Genomic DNA, 21,764 nt, shown 5'->3' with positions numbered 1-21,764 from the left:
CCAGGTTTGTATAAAAACCGGTTACATGAAAACAGTGAATGAAGTGGCCATGCAGATAACTGCAAAAAGAGCATTTTCTGCCATATGCATGGCCAAAGGAGGATGTAATACAAGCTCAATTGATCCTTCTTTGAGATAGCATTCGTCAAGTTCCTTTTTCGCCTTCTCTTTCTCCCAATTTCTTCTGCCACCATCGCCTTTTCCGTTCTCTTTTTTTGTTTTTTTTCCTTCCCTCCAGCAGAGTGTGTCCGGATGTCTAGTTGCAAGGTACGGGCTCCGAGATCATTCTTTTTTTTCTTTCGTTCTCACTCCATCCACGACGTGGCTGTTCCAACTTTGCGAGCAGGTGCACCACATGCCCTTCAGTCCGGAGCAAACATGGCCGTAGGCGACACGCGTGACCTGCTGCATTTGCTTCAGGGATGCGTGAAGGCACATGGTGCAAAAGTACACAATGCAACACTACGCCAGCTGAAAATTCTACTTTCCCCATGCTGAAACTCTTCAAGCCCAAAATCAACAAGTACGTACGCTGCGTGCCTGCAAGGCTTTTCATTCATTGCAGACGACTACGACAGGCGCATGTGTGCAGTACTAGGATATGCGATATTTACTCAAATGTAAGAAGTTTTTTTACCGAAAAAACAAGTGAAAAGTCACCCCTCGAGTTGTAATCGAATATTGTCGTGTGTGTTATTGTTTTCCTTCGTTTTGCACTTGAACTCATCTTCAACCAGTGGGGTGCCAATCGACGGTGAAGAGGTACAAGCTAGGCAGAACTCGCTTGTGAGCCCGGCCACGACCGCTTGGCCTGTCTCTGGCGCCTGCTCCTGTGGTCCTGGTCCCCCATTGTGCCTTCGACCCGCGTTGTCTGAACAACCCGTGACGTTCTGGTGGAAGTGCGGGGTAATGCGAGGGCTGGGGAGGGGACGGACAAGAAGGAGCCGCAGAGTAGATGCTCAGCATCGACAGGAGTGCTGAGGCGCTTGATGAGGCCGATTACTGTGCCCTTGGTGAGGTGCTGCGGAGCACCGCAAAAATTGGTGACGAGGACTTGGGTGCAGCCAGAGTGAAGCCGCGTGACACCTCTAGCAACACCAATACCCCTGTCAAGAAGCAGCTGCACACTGCCTTCAAGAAGAACTTCGCCAGAGGCAACCGGTGCGGACTCGACCAGTAGAAACACGCTTGAGTCAGGCGGCAAAGTGACGTGGTCCGCTAAGATGTGCGCCTCGGAGAACGTCGGCTCGGAGCTCAGCGGGTCAAGGGAAGGTCGACGAAGGGTGAGGCGGCAGTTGGCGAGGTCGATAACAGCTTGCTCAGAAAATCCATACCGAGAATAATATCTCTCGAGCAGCGCTGCAAGACGACGAAGGTAACGGGGCACGTGAAACCGTTAATCTCAACACGAGAAGTGCAGCAGCCGACTGGGGTGACGAGGTGGCCTCCGGCAGTTCGGATCTGTTGGCCATCCCACTGAGTGAGCACCTTGCGAAGGCGGCGGGACAGCTCCCCTCTCACAACGGAGTAGTCTGCGTCGGTGCCGACGAGGGCTGTCGTGGCGTGGCCGTCGACAAGTACGCGAAGGTTTTTGTGCATCGGTGGATAGGTCATCGTCGGTAGGTGATGGGGAGCAGGACGTCATACGTGGAGGCTCTTTTACAGATTCGTGGTCGGCAACGCTACCTCCAGGCGTCATCGGGCTTAGTTTTCCCGACAAGGTAAAAGCGGTCCTCCCTGACAACTTCGCAGATGACCTCGCGTAGGTGCATGGCATCAACAGGGTAAGCCGCCGGGTGGTCAGCGAAAAGACTGGAAGTATTGGAAACTCCAGCAAGCCGACGATAATGATCGGCTCTGGCTGCCAGGGCACGCTCGATGTTAGTCGCCTCGGAGATAAACTTGGCCACGGCCGTGGGAGGATCCCGAATGAGGCCGCCGAAAATGTCGGCCTTGATGCCTCGTATAAAAAAGCGCACCTTCTCCTCGGTGGCTCGGGGGTCGGCTCGGGCACTAAGCTGCAACACGTCTTCCACGAAACTAGTGATGGTTTCGTCGGGGCCCTAGAACCTGGTTTGCAGAAGGTCCTTTGCGCGTTAGCGACGATGCTGGTTTGCGAAAGTGTTTCACAGCTGAGTCTTGCAAGTATCCCACGATGTAAGGGTGTGCTTGTGGTTCTAGTACCAGTGGCGGGCAGTGCCCTCAAGACAGAAATATAAGTTCTGCAGGCAATGTTCCGCAGTACAGCCGTTGTGGTGGGCCACGTATTCATAGTGTTGAAGCCAATCGTCGACGTCTTCGGAGGCTTCGCCACGGAAAGGGACAGCGGAACGAGGAGCGACGGGGAGTGTGGGGACCTGCCCTCCAGCCCCGTGTTTGCTTTCCCGCGAGGCACCGTGCAGCAGCAGTCTCACCCCGAGGATGAACGCATTTCCTTGTCAGTTACATTAACTGGCAAGAGAGGGCGCCAGCGTCGCTGCGCGGGAGACTGCTGAAGCCCGCACGCGGGGGCATGGGGCTTTTCGGCTGGGATCGTTGGCTCGAGCGGACGTGTCGCTCGCGGCTCCGCTCTTCCCCGGTGGGGCGAGGAAGCGGCGGAGAGACTGGCTCCCGTACTCGTCCCGCCCAGGGGCGTGGAGGATCCCTTGCCCTAGCGTGGGTGAACATTAGCTCGGAACCTTGCTGGTGAGTTGGACAACCTTGATTCATTAGCGTACCTTGTTGCTAGCTGGCGTTATTGTTGCTGTAGCAATAAATGCCTGTTTGTGTCAGCCAATGTGTCGTTCCTTTGTTCCCTGAGAGCAAGGCCCGCCGTGGTTGGCGTGCGCTCAGTAGCGTACGCGATCATGGGGTGGGGTCCGGGCAGCTTTGAACCGTGTCAGCCGCGATTGAGTGGGGAGAAACTATTATCTCCCCAAATCAACCCCACAGGAGGTAAACCACAGCAGGTGCGGGCAAAGAATCGGTCTGCTGGCCTTGGCTCACGGTGGATCGAGCCATGTGCAGTGCTGGTACGGACCTTGTGGTAATGTGAGGCAAGAGGCCAAATTTGGGGCTGTCTTTGAAGTCGCCGGCTGGCATGGATCTCGTCCTCCTCAGTAGAGCGGCGGCGGGCCGGGCGGGGAATGGGACTGCTCCTGTGGTCCTGGTCCCCCATTGTGCCTTCGACCCACGTCGTCTGAACGACCCGTGACAATATTATGCAGAGACAAAGGCATACTATGCCGTATTCTGTTTGTGTGTTGTATAAGTCAGCCCCCAACTTCAGGAAATGAAAAAAGAAACAAAAAGGAAGTTGGAACCTGTGGGTACCTGCCCTGCAGCCCCCTGAGTTTGCTTCCCCGCGAGGCACCGTGCAGCGGCAGTCTCACCTCGAGGCTGAGCGCATTCCCTTGTCAGTTACATTAACTGGCAAGAGAGGGCGCCAGCGTCGCTGCGCGGGAGACTGCTGAAGCTCGCCCGCGGGATATGGAGTCTCTTCGGCCGGGATAATCAGCCTGAGCGGACGCGTCGCTCAAGGCTCCGCTCTTCGCCAGCGGGGCGAGGAAGCGACGGGGAGACAGGCTCCCGTACTCGTCCCGTCCGGCCTTCGGAGTATATATGCCTTGCCCTAGCACGGGCGAACATTCGCTCGGAACCTTGCTGGTGAGTCGGACGACCTCGATTCATTAGCGTACCTTGTTGCTAGCTGGCGTTATTGTTTCTGTAGCAATAAATGCCTGTTTGTGTCAGCCAATGTGTCGTTACGTACTTATCTCCCTATTCAAACCCCCACATCTGGCGCCCTACGTGGGGCCCGCTCTTGGAACATTGGTGACTGTCGGTTCGGTTCGAGGAACGCTCTTTGTCCGGACTTGACAAGTGCTAGGCCTAGAGTGAATTTTGATCGCTAGGACCTGCGGCATGCTTTCTTGAGTGCGAGGTGTATTGCGCTGCAGCATGTTTGAACTTTTCGACATGCTCAGCACATTTTTTTCCCTGGAGTTTCTTCGCAAGAATCACTTGGTCCGCATCGAGGGAGCGCGAGGCCTAGCGCTCGCGGAGTCGCCGAGCCCGCAGCGAGTGAGTACGGAAGCCGCGTGGGTGGTCCGAGTTTCTGTATATATTTTCTCTACTGTCTCTTTTTCGACTCTGGGAGCCGGGTGGCCTGGGGCCACGGGTGCCGCTACGAGCTCGCTGGTATTGCAGCTCGGCACCGGGCGCTCCGACACCGTCCGATACGGTGGGCGCCGACCGCTCAGAAGCTGCTTTGTGCAGTGAGCGGGGTAGGACCACCCTACAAAGCTGACGTCTCCTCGCGGCTGCGCACACATAACCCGTTTTGGGTCTTTGTTGTGGTCACGGTCATTGTCGGAGTGGTAGTTAGGCCTGAGGCTTTTTGGAGCTGCCTGCACCACGTTAAAAGAGACACGGCCACCGGACCGTGTCGCTGAGAGGGGGCGCACTTTGCTGCCTGCCCGTTTTTTTTTTTGTAACCTCGCACGAACTGAGCAGTCTCGTTCAACTCAAGAAAGGGCTTTGTTCACTCGAACTTTGCGTTTGCACAGCCGCTGACACGTTTTGCTAGCGAGTTAGGCATTGTGCCACGAGGCCCTTGCGGATGCCATTTCCCCTCCCGTGACCTACGTTAAAGGCACGCCGAGAGCGTTTCGGCGATTTTGCAGATCCGGTGGAGCCACCCAGGCTTGCTATCCGGTGCACATCGTCTCGCTGCCACCTGCTGCGACGAAGCGGCCTGTATCCTGTTCGCCGCATCCATCCGGGGCAGCTGTGGTGAGACCAGTCAGCAGTCACCTCCAGCTGCTGCTGCCCTGGCGACTACTGCAGGATCCTGGCCTGCAGTTTTCCCACCGGCCTTCGATTCGCGGGCCTGCGGACACGGTAGTCCGCAGGCCATGCGAGTCGTCCCAGCGGAGACCTTCACGCCGCCTTCGGAATACCGCGGAAGTCTGCGTGGACGCTGTCGGCGTGACCTCCGCTGCAAGACGTGCCTCAAGGACATGAAGACCAGGAGACTCCTCCATAGCATGTACTTTCAGGCGCGTGGGTCTATTTAAGGTTGGGGGGATGTGGGGACCTGCCCTGCAGCCCCCTGAGTTTGCTTCCCCGCGAGGCACCGTGCAGCGGCAGTCTCACCTCGAGGCTGAGCGCATTCCCTTGTCAGTTACATTAACAGGCAAGAGAGGGTGCCAGCATCGCTGCACGTGAGACTGCCAAAGCCCGCGCGCGAGAGAGGGGGGCTTCGGCGGGGATGGTCGGCCTGAGCGGACGTGTTGCTCGGGGCTCCGCTCTTCGCCGGCGGGGCGAGGAAGCGACGGGGAGACAGGCTCCCGTACTCGTCCCGTCCGGCCTTCGGAGTATATATCCCTTGCCCTAGCGCAGGCGAACATTCGCTCGGAACCTTGCTGGTGAGTCGGACGACCTCGATTCATTAGCATACCTTGTTGCTAGCTGGCGTTATTGTTTCTGTAGCAATAAATGCCTGTTTGTGTCAGCGAATGTGTCGTTCCTTTGTTCCCTCAGAGCAAGGCCCGCCGTGGTTGGCATGCGCTCGGTAGCGTACGCGATCACGGGGTGGGGTCCGGGTGGCTTTGAACCGTGTCAGCCGCAATTGAGTGGGGAGAACGTACTTATCTCCCCATTCAAACGCCACAAACCTTGTACAGGTTGACCAACGGAAGCTCTGAGCCATAAACATTCGACCAAGGCATGGCACATATAGCAGTGGTGGTACGCTGAGAAACTCGTCACTGGAGACTGTGCTTGCGTAACAAACGTGAATTTGACACTTCGTTAGAAGCAAAGCGCAATACCACACACGAGATGTAATGGCCTTCACTTCTTTCTATTGAAGTTCAGCAGGCACCCTGAACGTAGACAGCGCCGCTGATGTTGCATCCTAGCAGAAGTTAATCCGCTCTGGGTGCACTGAAAGCTTCGCGTTGCACAATCAAAAGGCGTTCTCCACTTTCTTCCAGATTGATATCCGATGCCCTTTTAAGTGACATCAAACTTGCGTGCCAGTGCACATTTTTTTTACGACCCCGTGCGCAAGACGATGGCTGCCGAGAACACTGCCGAGAACGGTGACTTGCCTCATGGTTGAGATACAGGGTTCAGAAGTTTTGTTTTATGATGAGGCCTTCAGCGCATAGTCAACGCAGTGACAGCACAGCGAGACCGCATGCTTATCTTCGTATCGGTCTTAACTGAGAATCTTTTGTGCGACTCTATTGAAAAAGAAGGGGCGCATGAAAATTTAGCGTGGTAATGGTGGTAGCAACTGCCGTACTATGTTAGGGGAGAAGCTCCTCTTTAAACAAATCTTTTGAATATCACAGTCACATCAATAAAAATTTTCAGGGAACGTGTTTCTGCGTGCCGATTGCAAATACACCTTTTAATTTCATGTAAACCTATTGCTTGTGCCTTAATGTAATATGATATGTAACTTTTTGCTGTAGGGAACTAGCTGAGAACTAGCTGAATGCATGCCACTAGTTTGTATCGACATCAAGGAATGCAATAAGAGAAAAATTATCATCCTGCCTATCATAAAACTTGAGTTACAGGGTTTTAAAGTTGCCATTCCGGAAACAGGAATACGATTTTTTTCTTCCCGTTTCTGAAGTGGCGGCTTCAAAACGCCACCACTCATCTTCTATAATAGGAAAGATGAAAATTTTACCTTTATTGCATTCCTTGATGTCAAGAGAAACAAATGGCATACAATTCAGCAAGTTCCTTGCGGCAAAATTTCTTAAAAGCTCTTGGCAAAAAATTTACATAAAATAGCACATAAGTTCACGAACACTTGTTTTAATGAAATTGAATGAAATACACACAAAAATACATGCTTCACGAAGATTTCAGAATCGAGACATTAATAAAAATTCTTTTTTAAAGACCAGCTTCCCCTCTTAACTCTGACCATAGGCCATTGGTCATACATATATGACTAACGTTATAAACCTGCCGTCAAAAATTCAAGTCGGCACTCCTGACCAAGCTGTGCCATCTAGTTTGCTTCTATAACACCAACTCTTTGGTTTCAGTTTTGTTTTTAATTTTCTACCATGAGGAGGCACAGTGAAAAATGAAACTTTGTTTAAATCTAGCGATAAACAACAAATTAGTAATTACCGACCGATCTCCCTAATTTCCACTTGCTGCAAGCTTCTTGAGCACATTATTCACAAGCACATTGCTCAGTACTTAACCTGTCATAATCTACTGTCCCGCTGTCAGCACGGTTTTCGATTTGGTTTTTCTACTGTCACTCAGCTCATTGAATTTGCTCACGACATAGCTTCCGCATTAAATAACCGCGATCAAATCAATGCAATATTTATAGATTATTCCAAAGCATCTGACATGGTCTGCCACAATAAGCTTCTTCATAAACTATGTACCATATTTAACGGCAGTAAGTTACTCAACTGGATAACAGACTACTTGTACTTAAGATCCCAGTTCGTCACTTTCAACTATGCTCCAGTTGTAGCCAACACAGTGCTGTGCGCGTGTGTTTTAATTCCTCTAAAATGAACTAATCACGCGCACAACCTGGACACATTTCTTACTGTGTAAATAGTTTGTATATATTACTTCTCCCCTTATCCTCTCTTCCTGTCCCCTCACCTCTTTAATTTCTCCATTCTGCCTGCTATCCTTTACTTCCACTGCCCCAGCTCAGGTGCTTCATTGCCGATGGCAGATGCCGGGGCTAGCAAAAATCTTTTCCTTCCTTTTTACTATTTTAATAAAAAACCACTACCACCACCAACAACCATGCAAAACCATCGTCAGTCACTAACTTCAGGTGTGCCCCAAGGATCGGTGCTTGGGCCTCTATTATTTATAATTTTTATTAATGATGTAACAAATGTTATTAATGACACTGCAGTGAAGTTACGCCTATATGCCGATGACTGCGTGCTTTATCGTAACGTTGCTAATGCCCATGATCAACAGGAACTAAACAAAGTGTTCTCATTGTTCTGTAAATGCAATAACGCATGGCAAATGAAAATTAATTTCACTAAAACAGTTGCAATGACCTACGGTCATAAAAAGAATCCGCTGCATTCCCCTTACAGTAATAGCGGTAACCCCTTGACCCATGTCAGCGAGTTCAGATGCCTGGGTGTTATTTTTGCATATAACTTAAGATGGAATGCTCATATTAATAACATTTCTGGAAAAGCACTTCTCAAACTTGCTATCTTAAATGAACCTTAAGAAATGCCACGAAGGAATGTAAATTAACTGCTTACAAATCACTAGTTCGACCGATCCTGAAGTACACCTCAACTGTTTGGTCCCCTCATCACGCGCACGACACTGACCGTTTAGAATCAGTTAAAAAGAAAAAGCAATACGAATCATTTTCAGCCGGTACAATCGCAACTTTTCACCTTCTTCACATATGCACACTTTATCTTTGCAAACGTTAGAACATAGGCGCAAACGTTAGAACATAGGCGCATACGTGAACGCATCATCATGCTGCACAAGATCACACGTCATCTGGCATTCTGGTACCCTTCTCATTTGTGTACTCAAGCGCAGGTGCAACCCGACGGAACCACCCATTAAACATTGTTCCTTTCAAACCACATATAGACTGCTTTAAATTTTCTTTTTTGCCGCTAACTGTTGAAATTTAGAATCGATTGGATGGCTCACTTCGTGCATTGCCAATTGAAGAGTTCGTTGTTCAGTTGGCTAACAATTTGACCTGTTGATCTGTTTTGAATACTTCTATGTTATCTATTTCTATGCTGCACTTTAGTTGGTTCTGACAAAGTCTTTTTTTTTGTTTCGAGCAGCAGTGGTGAGTTAGACAATGATGCAGAATGATCAGATTTCTGTTTCAATAGCGAGACTTCGTCTTATAGGTGCGGGACACCAGCACGTGCTCACACTTATTTTGTTTTACCGTTAACGTTGTATTTTATGCAGTGCACTTGATTTGTAAATGATGAGAGTGGTTTATTTGGTGCTTTAGAATCTTTGCAACATACTGACATATTTTACCAAATGCATCAGCAGATTTTTTTTTTATGATGTCAAGGAAGGCCACGCCCCCTTTCCACCCATACAACCTATTCGCCACCAACTGAAAGAAAGAAAATGGAGAAAAGGAAGAACTGCAAGCTCTGCTATAAAAAACAAGAACAGAACTCAGAACAAGTGTAATGTGCAGCTAAGAACATGTGCAACATTTTGCATATTTCAATCTCTTTGTGATCAACTTCTGGCTTACTGCAGTGGCTTACTTTTGTTTTGCTTGTATTATTTTCTTGCGTTACCAGCATATTTAACCAATAATTTTTCTAAAGGTTTGGCACACACAGCTCTGGCGGTTTTTTTTTCGTTCGGAAGTATAACCAATAAGCTATAGTTTGATGCCGCACAATGCACAGTACATTAGGCACCTTTTGAAGAAATAATTTTTCATTCAAAACACTCAAAATAAGCCATTTTTTACAGTAAGGAAAGAGTTAAAAGGCAACTGAAGCGATTTTAGAATTTAGATTTTTAGATTAGATTTTAGAAGGGTTTGAATATTTGAAACTTGCAGGTAAAGAAAGCAATGTCTTTTTGTGCTAGCATTTGACATGGTGACGTAATCGCTGAATCAAGTCGTGCAAGCCTTCAGGCTTCTCCGCAGTGCTCAGCTCTGGTCGGGGGCTTCAATGACGTCATGCATGGTGGTGCAGCGCTCACAGCGAAGAAACGGTTGCATGAAAAAACTACATCACTGAAAGTAAAGCCCATGAAGCATTGTCTGGCAGTGTCAGGCAACACATGGGAGTATGTAGGCAAAGGCAGTGCAAATTTGAAATTTTGGCAACAACGTCACCTTAAGTTTCTCCGCACTTCTCAGATGCAGCGAGGAAAAGCCTGAACATCGTCACTCTTTAAGGGGGGACACCCCTCTTAGAACTTTTTTCCTTATTTATGGGTGGATCTGGTTGAAACTTGCACTATTTGTATATTTTTGCATGCTGATTTCAAATATCTGATTAGTTTTCTTGTAGATGAAATAGTTTTCAAAATTTCATCTAATTCATGTTGCTCGTTTTGAGGTGAGCTAATTACTAAACACTCTATACCATGATGAGAATAGACCTGCCAGAGTGATCTAGAAGGATCATAGAGTGCAACAAGACAAGAATTAATGTGCTAGAAGAATATAAACCAAAGTTACACCTAGTCAAACTTTTGTGAAAAAAAGCCCAACTTGGCACCCAAGATTGATAATTTTGTAAATGTTGCCGTGTAATAACTGAACATATTTTAGTCTTAATGCACTGTCCAAGAGTTTTTCTTTCTAACAGAACAAGAATGAGAGCTATAGCACAAATAGTTTAAGAGATATCGTTCCTCCAAAATTGCAGAACCCTGAAAATTGCAGTTTTGAGAAAACGAGAAAAAACATCTCGCAGTATGTACATGTAAATTATGTCAATGATTGATATGTCAACATGATCAGAAACTAGTTGAAAGTGAACTAAAGCAAAAATTAATGGCTTATGCCAATTTTAGCCTAAGTTATGCAAAAGAAAACTTTTGAAAGGAAAGGTCCATTTGGGTACTCAAGACAGATAACCTTCTCAGTAAATTTTTTCTTGTCGTCATTGCATTTACCTTGGTGTCATGTGACTCACAAGGTTCCCTTTCTAGCAAAAAAAGAAAAAAATTATAGCAATAGCAAGAACAAGACCGGAGATATTAATCTTTCAAAAATGGAACACCACCAAAATTGGGGGATTGTGAGAAGCACTCAAGCCTAACAGCATATTTAATCAGGAAAGAAAACCCCAAAGACCTTCGCATGATTTCAAAATGTACCAAGAGCATAGTCAGGGTGCATGCTGTCGCGGTGCTTCTTTTTTTCCGCTCTAGCAAAGCGAAGCGAAGCCGCCCGCTTCTTCGCAGAACGCGTGTTAGGGCGCAAGTCCTTTTCTTCAGCTCTCCTGGAGACAGTTGCTGGCACGTTCGCGTTGCATTCTTGCAGAATTGCTGTTGCTGTATGCTTATAGCCGGCAATGAAGCGCAGCACAGCTTCTGCTGTGGCTGCTTCCACAGCAAACAGTGACGAATGCCGCTCTTTGTGGACCAAGGTCCAGATGATCGAGTGGAAGCTCTCGTTTGAATTCTGGGTCTTCCCCCGAATGCACCTCTGCAGCAAGCTCTTCTCTGATAAGCGACTGTACATGGGCAAAAGAGCTTCAGCCACATCGCTTGGCAGACTGTACTTATGCTTCGGTTCGGGCTCCTCTTTTGCTTTTGTAGCGTTGTGGCGGCACCAAGACTGCTCACCAGTGGGACACAAAGTGTGATTGGGGCAGTCATCAGTAGACGTGATGTGGTAATATGTCGCCATCACGGCTCGCTGCATGGCACCCACATTACCTACATTTGACCTTAGCGCTCGGCCATAATATATAGCCAGCTTGTCAACTAGATCAGCTGCAAGCCTTCCTCTGCCATCAAGACTGTTTTCCTGCACCCTTGTGCCTTTGCAAGAGGTTGCGCAAAGCTGCTCCCATATGCTTGTGCACATGGTTTATGCAATCCTCCTTGACTACTTCAATGTAGCCATAGATTTTAGCATCTTGAAGGGCATTAAACGTGCGACTATCCCCATCGCATAACATCGTTGTGTAGCGCATGTTGTGGCGCTGTAGAGACCTCTCAAATAGAATTTTGCCTGCCTCTACCTCCATTTGGCCAGCCTTGCAGTTGGTGTTCTTTTGGCACTCGTGGCGCGATTTCCAGAGTTCATAGCCGTCAGTGTTCGGCTTTGAACCAGTTTTGCAGCCCAGTCAAAAGTTTGACAGCACCACATAATCGAGCACATAACCAGTGAAGAGTTCCACTACGGCACCGATGCCTATATGTGACGAGTGCCCGCGCATCATCCATGTGCTGTCGTAACACACGGCAATGTTCCCCCTGTGCCCAAAACACACAAGTCGTCATATACCTTCGCCACTGCCTGCGCGGCCTGTGCCATAGCTGCCGCGGCTGCTCGAGTAGCAGCAGGTTGCAGTGTGTTTTTCAAGTGCCGTTGAAACGTCTTGTTGTGCATGCCACGCCGCGACAATCCCATCGCCGAAAAGATATCGTTCATTGCTGTCTGGGCGTTATCGGTCGACAGCATTGCTCGACTAGCAAGAATATTGAGCTCGAAAGGATTGTACTTTTTCTCACCGTCGACCCTCCGCGAGTTCCACTCGGCCGCAATCTCACCTCAGTTATCACATAGCACGATCAGTTTCACGGCGAGGCCATAGCTCTGGTCGCTGATAATCAACCTCACGCATCCGCGACACGTTTTGCACCGCACGGCATCCAAGAGGACATTCGCAATGTTGAGGTCAATTATTGCATAGGAGGCTGTTCCGTCTGCGTCTGATCCGGCAGACGCACCACTTGCATCGGCGAACAGCTCGGTCTTTCGTGCTGTCGCCGGTGTCGATTCCAGTCGATCAAGTGCAGACTGCTCACGGGCACTCGCTTATGTCACTGTTAGTGACAGGCGTGGTGTCAATTCGTACGCGACTACAATCGGCACGAAGAACACCGCCGTTATCCAGCGGAGACGGAGAAGCGTCGCCGCCCGCAACGTGACCGTCACGCAATCCCGTACCACTGGCGCATGCTTGTTGCACAGTATGCAACAATGTCGCGTCATAAACACGTTCTTTTCCTTTTGCGCACTTTCACCCGAACTTGTGCACAGAGCGGTACTTCTTAGCGCCTCCTGGCATGGTTCTCGCGTTGTACTAGCGTGGTAGGCAGAGAGACAAAATGGCGTCGCCGGGCGTCCGCTTTCCACGGCTAGTTTGCCGGAACCAACCAGACAACGCCATTTTGATCACGTGCCTAAACCGGCCAATAGCAGCGCGCGCCGCTATTTATTTTTTCTTTCTTTTTTTTGGCCCCGCCGCGGTGGCTCAGTGGTTAGGGCGCTCGACTGCTGATCCGGAGTTCCCGGGTTCGAACCCGACCGCGGCGGCTGCGTTTTTATGGAGGAAAAACGCTAAGGCACCCGTGTGCTGTGCGATGTCAGTGCACGTTAAAGATCCCCAGGTGGTCGAAATTATTCCGGAGCCCTCCACTACGGACCTATTTGTTCCTCTCTTCGTTCACTCCCTCCTTTATCCCTTCCCTTACGGCGCGGTTCAGGTGTCCAACGATATATGAGACAGATACTGCGCCATTTCCTTTCCACCAAAAACCAATTATTATTATTATTTCTTTTTTTTTGGCGAAGGCGGCATGTACAGGGTGGCTGCTTGAAAGAAAAAATAAGCCGAAAGCCTGCGCTTTCGAACGAGACTAAAATGGCCACGGCAGAGCGCGTAGTTTCAATGCGCCGGGCGATCGAAATTGGGTGTCGTTTGTCCACAATTTAAAGGGCAGTGGGTGTTGTACTGCATTTTTAAATCGCTATAACTTCTTAATTACGTTGGGTATAATGATGAAAATTTGCATACAGATGAGGAATGGCGCGAGAAACACGAAAATTAAAAGATTGAAAATCTGATTTTTGGGCCGATTTTCGGTGCCAAAGAGCCGTGTCCCCCCTTAATAGGCGGTTACGTCATTATTTTAAATGCTAGAGCAAAACTGCTAGGCATGCTTCACCTCAAAGCTTCATTCTTTTGAACCGTTGAATGACATTGACTTCTGAAAAAACCATTTCAGCTTTAAGGCATGAAGGTGGCCTAGCCTTCCTCTAAAAATGAGCCACAGGAAAGCAATTTTTTTTAGGCACCTTTGTTTATAAACTTCAACCAAACTTTCCTTATACTGCAGCCTCGTTCCTCGCATTACATTTCTGTGCATTTTTTTTTTGCTGTTTTACACATGCGAAAGCAGCCCTTGCATTACACTTGTATGCTTTTTTGTTCCCTACTTTGTGCCCAGAAAGTCGACCCCCATGTTATCATGGCAGCATTATATTCAAGTAGATACGGTATATGGCCAGATGCAACTTCACCTGCTCAGGCAGTCATGAAGGTGCAGGGAAGCAATCTTTTATCTTTTTCTTATTTCTTGCTTCGAGAGAACAGCATGGATGCTCTGTGAGCACTGCTGCACAGTGTTAGCATTGTCCACAGTTGGCGCAAAAGCTTGTCTTGACCGAGAAACGTCTAACTCGGTTTCTCTCAAGTGGACTTTTTTTTACACTGAGTCCATGAGAAACCAATAAAATTTTGTCTCATTGTCCGTAATACCCAAGCATTCATCTTCACTGAGTTCGTCCTTATGGAAGTCTACTGTATACTGACCGTTTACTGAAGGAAAAACATACAAGGTATGAGACAAAGCCCCTGGCATTGAAAGGAATAGTCAAAAAGAGACCTTCCAGCTAGAACAGTAAAAGAGCAAAAATGCATGCGAATTCTGTGAGAAATAAGTAAAAATCTTGTGACTTCAACAGGGCAGCTGTTACTGACCAGTATGCAAGAACGGTGCCATGTCAAGGCCCTCCAGTGGAAAGGAGACGTAGCTGCTGATCTTGCTTGAGAACATCACCTCATGCCGAAATCGCTTTAGATGAATACACAGCACCTGCAAAATCGTACAAGCTTTACTCAGTACACATGAAGGGATATCAGGGCATTGCTCACTACTCAGCAAACTGCAAGGGAATGACAGATCTGCTTGTAAGGAGATTTATCTCAAGGAGATTCAGTACTTCATATTTACAAAGATCTGACAACTTTTGAAACCTATTTAAAATTAGGAGTGCATTCATTAGTACTGAAAAACAGCTTTCGAAACAAAGACCAAATATTGAATGCCAAGAAATTAATTTGTTGGAACTTAAAGGTTTACCAACTCTCATGCAAGAAATGTGACAGCTGTGCATACTCAAGAGTCAGTTATGATGTGCTGTCATGGTTACCAGTTCTAGATGGCCCCACTTTGATGCATATTCGAGCAGTTCATTTGCCACTCATATAGTCCTGTTTCCAAATCCCAACCGCGTCCACATGGGAATAGATGTGGGGTGTATGTACATCTGTGTCAGTTTAGGCAAGGCAAATGTGGTTTTTGGATAGCTCATGTTTGGAGCAAGTGCTTTAATCATGGCTGACAAAGTTCTTAAAGCTGCATGAGTGATGCGGATGTGCATCCACCCAGGGCGCCGTGAAAAGTAGTCATGAATAAAGGAAAACTGCTAGGCAAGGCAGCAATGGTGAGAAGCAGAGTTAAAGCGCGCTAAAGGCTGAATGAGTGTGACAAGCATGAACCGGACTGGTGATCCTAAACTGCTCCTCTTCGGGCACAGCCACACATTTCGCTGAGCCCAAATCAGCTGTTTTCTGTATAGCACAGCTTATGGAGGTCAGCGGCCCCGACGATTCAATTAATAAATTAAAAAAAAGAAAAAAAAAGCATCCCAGCTAGCAAATCGGTGAACGAGAACAGCTAATGTGAACATAGCCAAATGTTTGGTTTATGGGGGTTTAACACCCCAAAGCGACTCGGGCTATGAGAGACGCCGTAGTAAAGGGCTCCGGAAATTTCGACTGCCTGGGGTTCTTTAATGTACACTGACATCGCACAGTACATGCCTAGCCAAATGCGTCTAGTCCATTTGGCTATGCCCACATCAGTTGTTCTCATTCACTGATTTGCAAGCTGGGATGTTTTTTTTTTAAATGTTCTCAGCTGCATCCTCAGGGCTGCCAACTTCCATGAGCTGTAGTTTACAGACTGGTGTCCCTGCACAGCATGACAATTCTCAATGAAAGACATGTGAAAGAATAAAAAAAGGGGGGGGGGGGTTAGAAATGCATTGGTTATGACTCGTGACGTGCATGTCATGATCACGATCAAAACTGCTAGCACTGTGAATGCACACAGATTTGACAAAATTTGCATGGCTGCTCAATCCTATGGCTTCTAACACCTTTAGCCTTTGGATTTTAGGAGCTGAATAGAAACTTCCATTCTATAATCAAACATGCTGCAGTAGGAGCTGTTCTCAACAACTACACAATCAAGGGTGGAGCTGGTGAACTGTGGCTCGGAGCAACCTCGAGAGCAGGAAAACAGCATCAGTGTTGTAGACTGTTAGTGTAACCGGAGGGTTGATGGTGTAACTGGAGGCTGCTGCAGAAAGTGTCGTCTAAGGAGACGCTCAGTGGTCGCACTGCTGCAACCATGGAGTGGCGAAATGAAGAAAAGTGCTCTTCGAAAAACTATTAGGTATGAGTGGAAAATAAATTTGCGTTAAAGCTAGTCTTGTGATTTTGTTTAGGTTAGTTTAATAGGGTTTAACTTCCCAAAGCGACTCAAGCTATGAGGGACGGCATAGTGAAGGGCTCCGGAAATTTCGACCAGCTGGGGTTCTTTAACATGCACTGACATCGCACAGTACACGGGCCTCTAGAATCATGCCCCCATTGAAACTCGACCACTACGGCCGGGATTCAACCCGCGCCTTTCGGATCAGCAGCCGAGCTCCATAACCACTGAGCCACCGCGGTGGCTCTTACGATTTTGTTCATTTTTGACATGACTTTCAGGTGATCTAAATATTTTTTTTAAGGCCCTGTGAAATTAATATCGAGATTCTAATCTACTAAGCTTCAATTAGGTAGTAGTAGTGCGCTAACTGTGCTTCAACAAAGAAACAGCCTCAGCCATGCTTTAGCAAAGCAAATACCAAAACAAACTAGGCCCGAAGCTTTTTTTATGTTTGAAAGCTTTCCTGTGCAGTGCAGAATGGCACCAGCAATTATTTAGTTTGCTGGTTGGTGTGTTGAGTTTTATGGTGCATAAGCAACTGAGGCAATCATGCGCCAAACACAGGGCTGGAAATATCTCACTGCTGTGCTGGCGGACTACTTGTTTTTAAAGCATTAGTTCACAGAAAAGCTCGTTAATTTGAATTCCACGAGGGCACTGACAGAGTTCGAATTAACCGAAGTTCTAACTAATGGAAGTGACCAGAATACGTGGTACACTGCGATTGGGAAGCAGTTGATAGTAAGATTGCCCTATTTTGTTGTTCTAAAATATTCAGGCTGTGCCTCTTTTTTTTCCGGTGCCCTTGGCATAACGTTTCTTGCGACAGCAGTCAACCTGGGCGTGTGCCACTACTACTTAGTGGTTTAGAAATGCGGTAATTATCGTGCAGAATTCTTCAAGAGAAGATTGGAATTATGCATGAGGTCGACACCAGCGCATTATCGAAACAGGAGATAGCCCCCCCCCCCCCAAAAAAATGCTCACTGGTTTGGCAATTCGCGACTCAGTGTCGGAAGGCTAGAAAAAAGGGCAATGCAAGCGGGGCTGCCCTGGCGAGTGTCGGCTTTCGACCTAAACATTTAACTTCACTTCTCAAGTCACGCAGCGTCCGTAACTCGTAAGTGGGTCATTTCACACCAAACGTCCCAGACATTGCGTTGCGCTCGACCATCTCCAATTTGTTAAAAAAAATTCATGGAAATTTATTGTAATGTGCGTAATGAAAGCCTGAAATATTTTTGCCGAATAAAATTTATTCGTGAGGTGAGGGCAGTTTGAATATTTAGAGAAGGCTAGAAACCGGCACTGCTCAAAAATTAATAACAAGTTCAAGTTTTTAGAAAACACTTCATAAATTTTTTTCATTGACATTTGCATAGATTCTGCCTTTCAATATAATTTGGAGGATGCAGCTTTACATGACAAATATTTTTTTTAAATCTAAAAGAATTATGAAAATGTATCACTTTTGTCGTTTTTTGTTTTAAATATCAACTTGCTCTCAGAAATTTGGAAATAGACATTTTGTTCCCCTAGATGTCTAGTATTTATAACAAATGTTACAGGTGATGGAACTGCATGCACCAATGTAAAAAAAAATACTAAAGTTGTGAAAATTGCGTTTTGAGACAAAAACACTCGTTAATTTCACTCTGAGGTGGTCCAAGTAAAAATGCAAACAATAACGGCTTACATAGAACGGTGTATTGCCTTTCATTTCTAAAATTTTTATCGAAGTAATTCTTGTTTAAAGCGAGAAAAGAATTTTTCAACTTCAGCTCTCGAGCACAAGTCGTGTCGTCTCTTAACACCTCTTCACCGCACAGCACGATACTGCTGACACTGTAGCCAAACGAAACCTATAGTTCTTGCTCTTAAGTGAGCTTTGCACTGCAGGCAAGCATGGGAACATTGAGTGGTCAAACAGGTATTCGCGGGAAAAGATTTTCTTAATGTTGCTAGGGCGGCACATGCCCAAGTGAGCTAGTTGTACGGTGTGGTTCTGTCGCACTCAGTCATTCTTGTCGGCGCCATGGCAGACGTAATCACCAGCATAAGAGCTTGAGAGATGCCGCTCTGGAAATGACCACAACGATCCGGTGTTCAAGCAATCCGCGACGCAACACCACCATGTGGTACCTGACCCTTGTGGCTGTTAGAGGCTCATGCCCGGTTGTTTCCGATGTGATGTGTTTGTTGTATTTGATTTAATCAGTGCAATTTCTGCATTAATACTCCAAGTGACAACTTTAGATGAGCCACTATGCTGGCGAAGCACCTTCATGCGAGTGACACACCTATGGGGGAGCGGGCCGCGTTCACCGCCAGAGCTTCTCGCGTTACTTGCCGCAGGGGTGTGCACTTCGCACCTTCACGTGCATGCGCTCAGAGGCGAGCGCTCTCCGCTGGTCTGCCAGCTGGTCAGCCCTCCTAGCGGTCCATGCGAGACGGCACACTGAATACCCCTGCTTTACTTCTCTTAATTGGCTGCCCCGCACCAAAGCGGGTCTGTTCGAACTTCAAAGGTGAAAACGATCTCGTTTATGGCATACCATCCGCCGAATGTCGCGCGATATCTTCTTTAGCTCCAGCCCTAAAAATGCACGACAGCGGACGACAGAAAACGAAGTTATCTGGCCATAAGTGTCCTGCCATGTCGGTGCCGTGTTCTGCAGTGAAGAGGCGTTAAGAGGTGACGCAACTTGCGGCCCGAGAGCTCAACTTCAAAAATTCTTTTCTCACTTTAAACAACAATTACTTCAATAAAAATTTCAGAAATGAAAGGCAATAAACCGTTCTACGTAACCCATTATTGTTTGCATTTTTACTTGGACCACCTCAGGGTGAAATTAGGATTGGTTTATGAGGGTTTAACGTCCCAAAGCGACTCAGGCTATGAAGGAAGCCGTAGTGAAGGGCTCCGGAAATTTCGACCACCAGGGGTACTTTAACGTGCACTGACATCGCACAGTACAGGGGCCTCTAGAATTTCGCCTCCATCGAAATTCGACCGCCGCGGCCGGGATCGAACCCGCGTCTTTCAGGCCAGCAGCCGAGCGCCGTACCCACTCAGCCACCGCGGCGGCTACGGTGAAATTAACGAGTGTTTTTGGCTCAAAACGCACTTTTTGCAATTTGATTATATTTTTTTACTTCGGTGCACGCAGTTTCATTACGTGTAGCTTTTATTATAGGTACTAGACGTCTAGGGGAACCAAATGGCTACTTCCGAATTTCCGAGAGCAAGCTGATATTTAAAATAAAAAACAACAAAAATGATACATTTTCATAATTTTTTTATTCTTTAAAAATCTTTGCCATGTAAAGCTGCATCCTCCGAATTATATCGAAAGGCAGAATCTGTGCAAAGGTCAATGAAAAAATTTTTGAAGTGTTTCCTAAAAACTTGAACTTGTTATTAATTATTGAGCAGTGCCGGTTTCTAGCCTTTTCTAAATATTCAAACTGCCCTCACCTCACGAATAAATTTTTTTCGGCAAAAATATTTCAGGCTTTCATTACGCACATTACAATAAGTTTCCATGAATTTTTTTAATAAATTGGAGATGGTCAAGCGCAACGCAGCGTCTGGGACGTTTGGTGTGAAATGACCCACTTACGAGTTACGGACGTGGCGCGACTTGAAAAGCAAAGTTAAAGGTTTAGGCCGAAAGCCGACAGTCGCCAGGGCGGCCGCCCTTGCATTGCCCTTTTTTTCTAGCCTTCCGACACTGAGTCGCGAATTGCCAAACCAATGAGCGTTTTTTTTTGCTACATCCTGTTTCGATAATGCACTGGCGTCGACCTCATGCATAATTTCAATCTTCTCTTGAATAATTCAGGCACTATAATTACCGCATTTCTATACCACTAAGTAGTAGTGGCACATGCCCAGGTTGACTGCTGTCACAAGAAACGTGATGCCAAGGGCACCGGAAAAAAAAGAGGCACAGCAAACATCAGCAACAGCTCCAATACATTCGTTTCGTATACGTCACGGTTTCGGATTTGGAGTGCTGGAGGACGCTACAATTTGCTTGATTTTCTGTATCTCACCGCTGGTCGCATCATCCATCGCTCTGTAAAATTCAACACAGCAAACTACTGAAGCCTTTGAGATCGGTGTTTACAAGCAACAGCTGGGTACAAATCTCTGAGGTCGTTCATAGTTGCCATCACCATGCCCGCCGCTAACATGAAGCCCCCACTCCAGTTTATCTAAAGTCCCTTATGTTTATCCAGCCTCCTACCTCGCAGTCTCGCGGGAGCGTTGCTTGGTTTGTCGCATGCCCAGGCGACCCAGGCGCGGTGGTGCATAGTTCCAATTATGATGGCACAACCCATTCAAGTTCGAATTAACCGGCCATATTTTACATAGACTTCAATGGAGTGGATGGACCAAGTCACACAGTCCCGAATTATCCAGAAATTTGAATTGATGATGAATTAATGAGCTTCCACTGTATGCTACTGCATTTCATCCTAAACGTAAGCTGGGGTGGAAAGGAATGTGTTTGTTGTAAAATACTGTGAAATGATATTTTCTTAGTTTCTCAAGTATTATGGAGGAAAATAAAGCATGGTTTATTATGACCACTTCATCACCTAGTTCCCAAAGAGGCTTTCCTTTTTTCATGAGTATATTATACTATGCGTAAGGCCTTCGTGCCCAATGCAAAGGTGACATAAGATAACTTAAATGAAGCACTCTTGATACTGACATGACTTCCATTCACTTTGGTGAGCTCGTGCAGCAGAACGTGTCAGCTGTTTCATTACCGGCTATGCCGACATGGCATGGGATCCAGCATAATTTTATTGTTTGTTTTGGCTGATGGATGATACCTGCTATTAACGTCTGTACTATGCGGAGTGAAGCGCTTTAGCATGCTTAGTGAGTCTGTGTATATTACCATATTTACTAGCGTAATTTGTGCATCCCTAGTCTATTACCCGGATTTATATTTTAAAAAATCATTTACTCGCATAATTTCCACTCCCTGCTGCACACACCAGCATGGACGCGGGTGCACGCAGGGCAGGCTTGGAAGATCAGCGTGGCCGCGCTGCCACATGCGACTGCGAAAGGCGATTGAGTGGTGTAAAAAAAAAAAAAAAGACAGCAATTCGTCTGAAATTGGTTCCAGAGAGAAAAGTCGACTGCGTGCGGTTTAGCCGGCTCACTCGTGTCAGCGGTCGCCTTCCCGTACAAACGGCTGCGAGAGCAAACTTCCAGTAACTTTCGAAGTGTGCGTCGCACCAGAATCCGAAACTACCGAACCACTGGCTGTTCTATTAGCCGCTACTCAGATGGGCTGCATGCGAGGGAGCCGTTTTATCGCCTTTATCTCGATTTGTCTCTGACTGCTGGCTTTGCAATTGGTAGGTCCAAGTTACTGCTTTGGGCTGCCATCATGCCATCCCACAGGGAACCACAAAATGCGGTGGTGGTAGGAGGGACGACTTACACGCGGCAA

The 21,764-nt window shown here is 47.2% G+C and overlaps 1 protein-coding gene across 9 annotated transcripts in view; it reads right to left on the bottom strand.

Moving 5' to 3' along the window:
* LOC144114592 (ubiquitin carboxyl-terminal hydrolase 20-like) overlaps positions 1-21,764 on the bottom strand; it is a 117,575-nt gene that overhangs the window by 42,762 nt on the left and 53,049 nt on the right. For all 9 annotated transcript variants that reach the window (XR_013311063.1, XM_077648436.1, XM_077648440.1 and 6 more), the window contains one exon: positions 14,481-14,595. Coding sequence is in view for 8 of the 9 variants with exons in the window: in XM_077648436.1 (XP_077504562.1) it covers positions 14,481-14,595 (115 nt within the window). In the remaining variant the exon portion in view is untranslated. The remainder of the gene's footprint in view (positions 1-14,480; positions 14,596-21,764) is intronic.

This window comes from Amblyomma americanum, chromosome 1 (assembly GCF_052857255.1).
Source record: "Amblyomma americanum isolate KBUSLIRL-KWMA chromosome 1, ASM5285725v1, whole genome shotgun sequence".
NCBI lineage: Eukaryota > Metazoa > Arthropoda > Arachnida > Ixodida > Ixodidae > Amblyomma > Amblyomma americanum.
The sequence above is the reverse complement of the archived record's forward strand: the minus strand, read 5'-3'. Positions and strand labels throughout refer to the sequence as shown.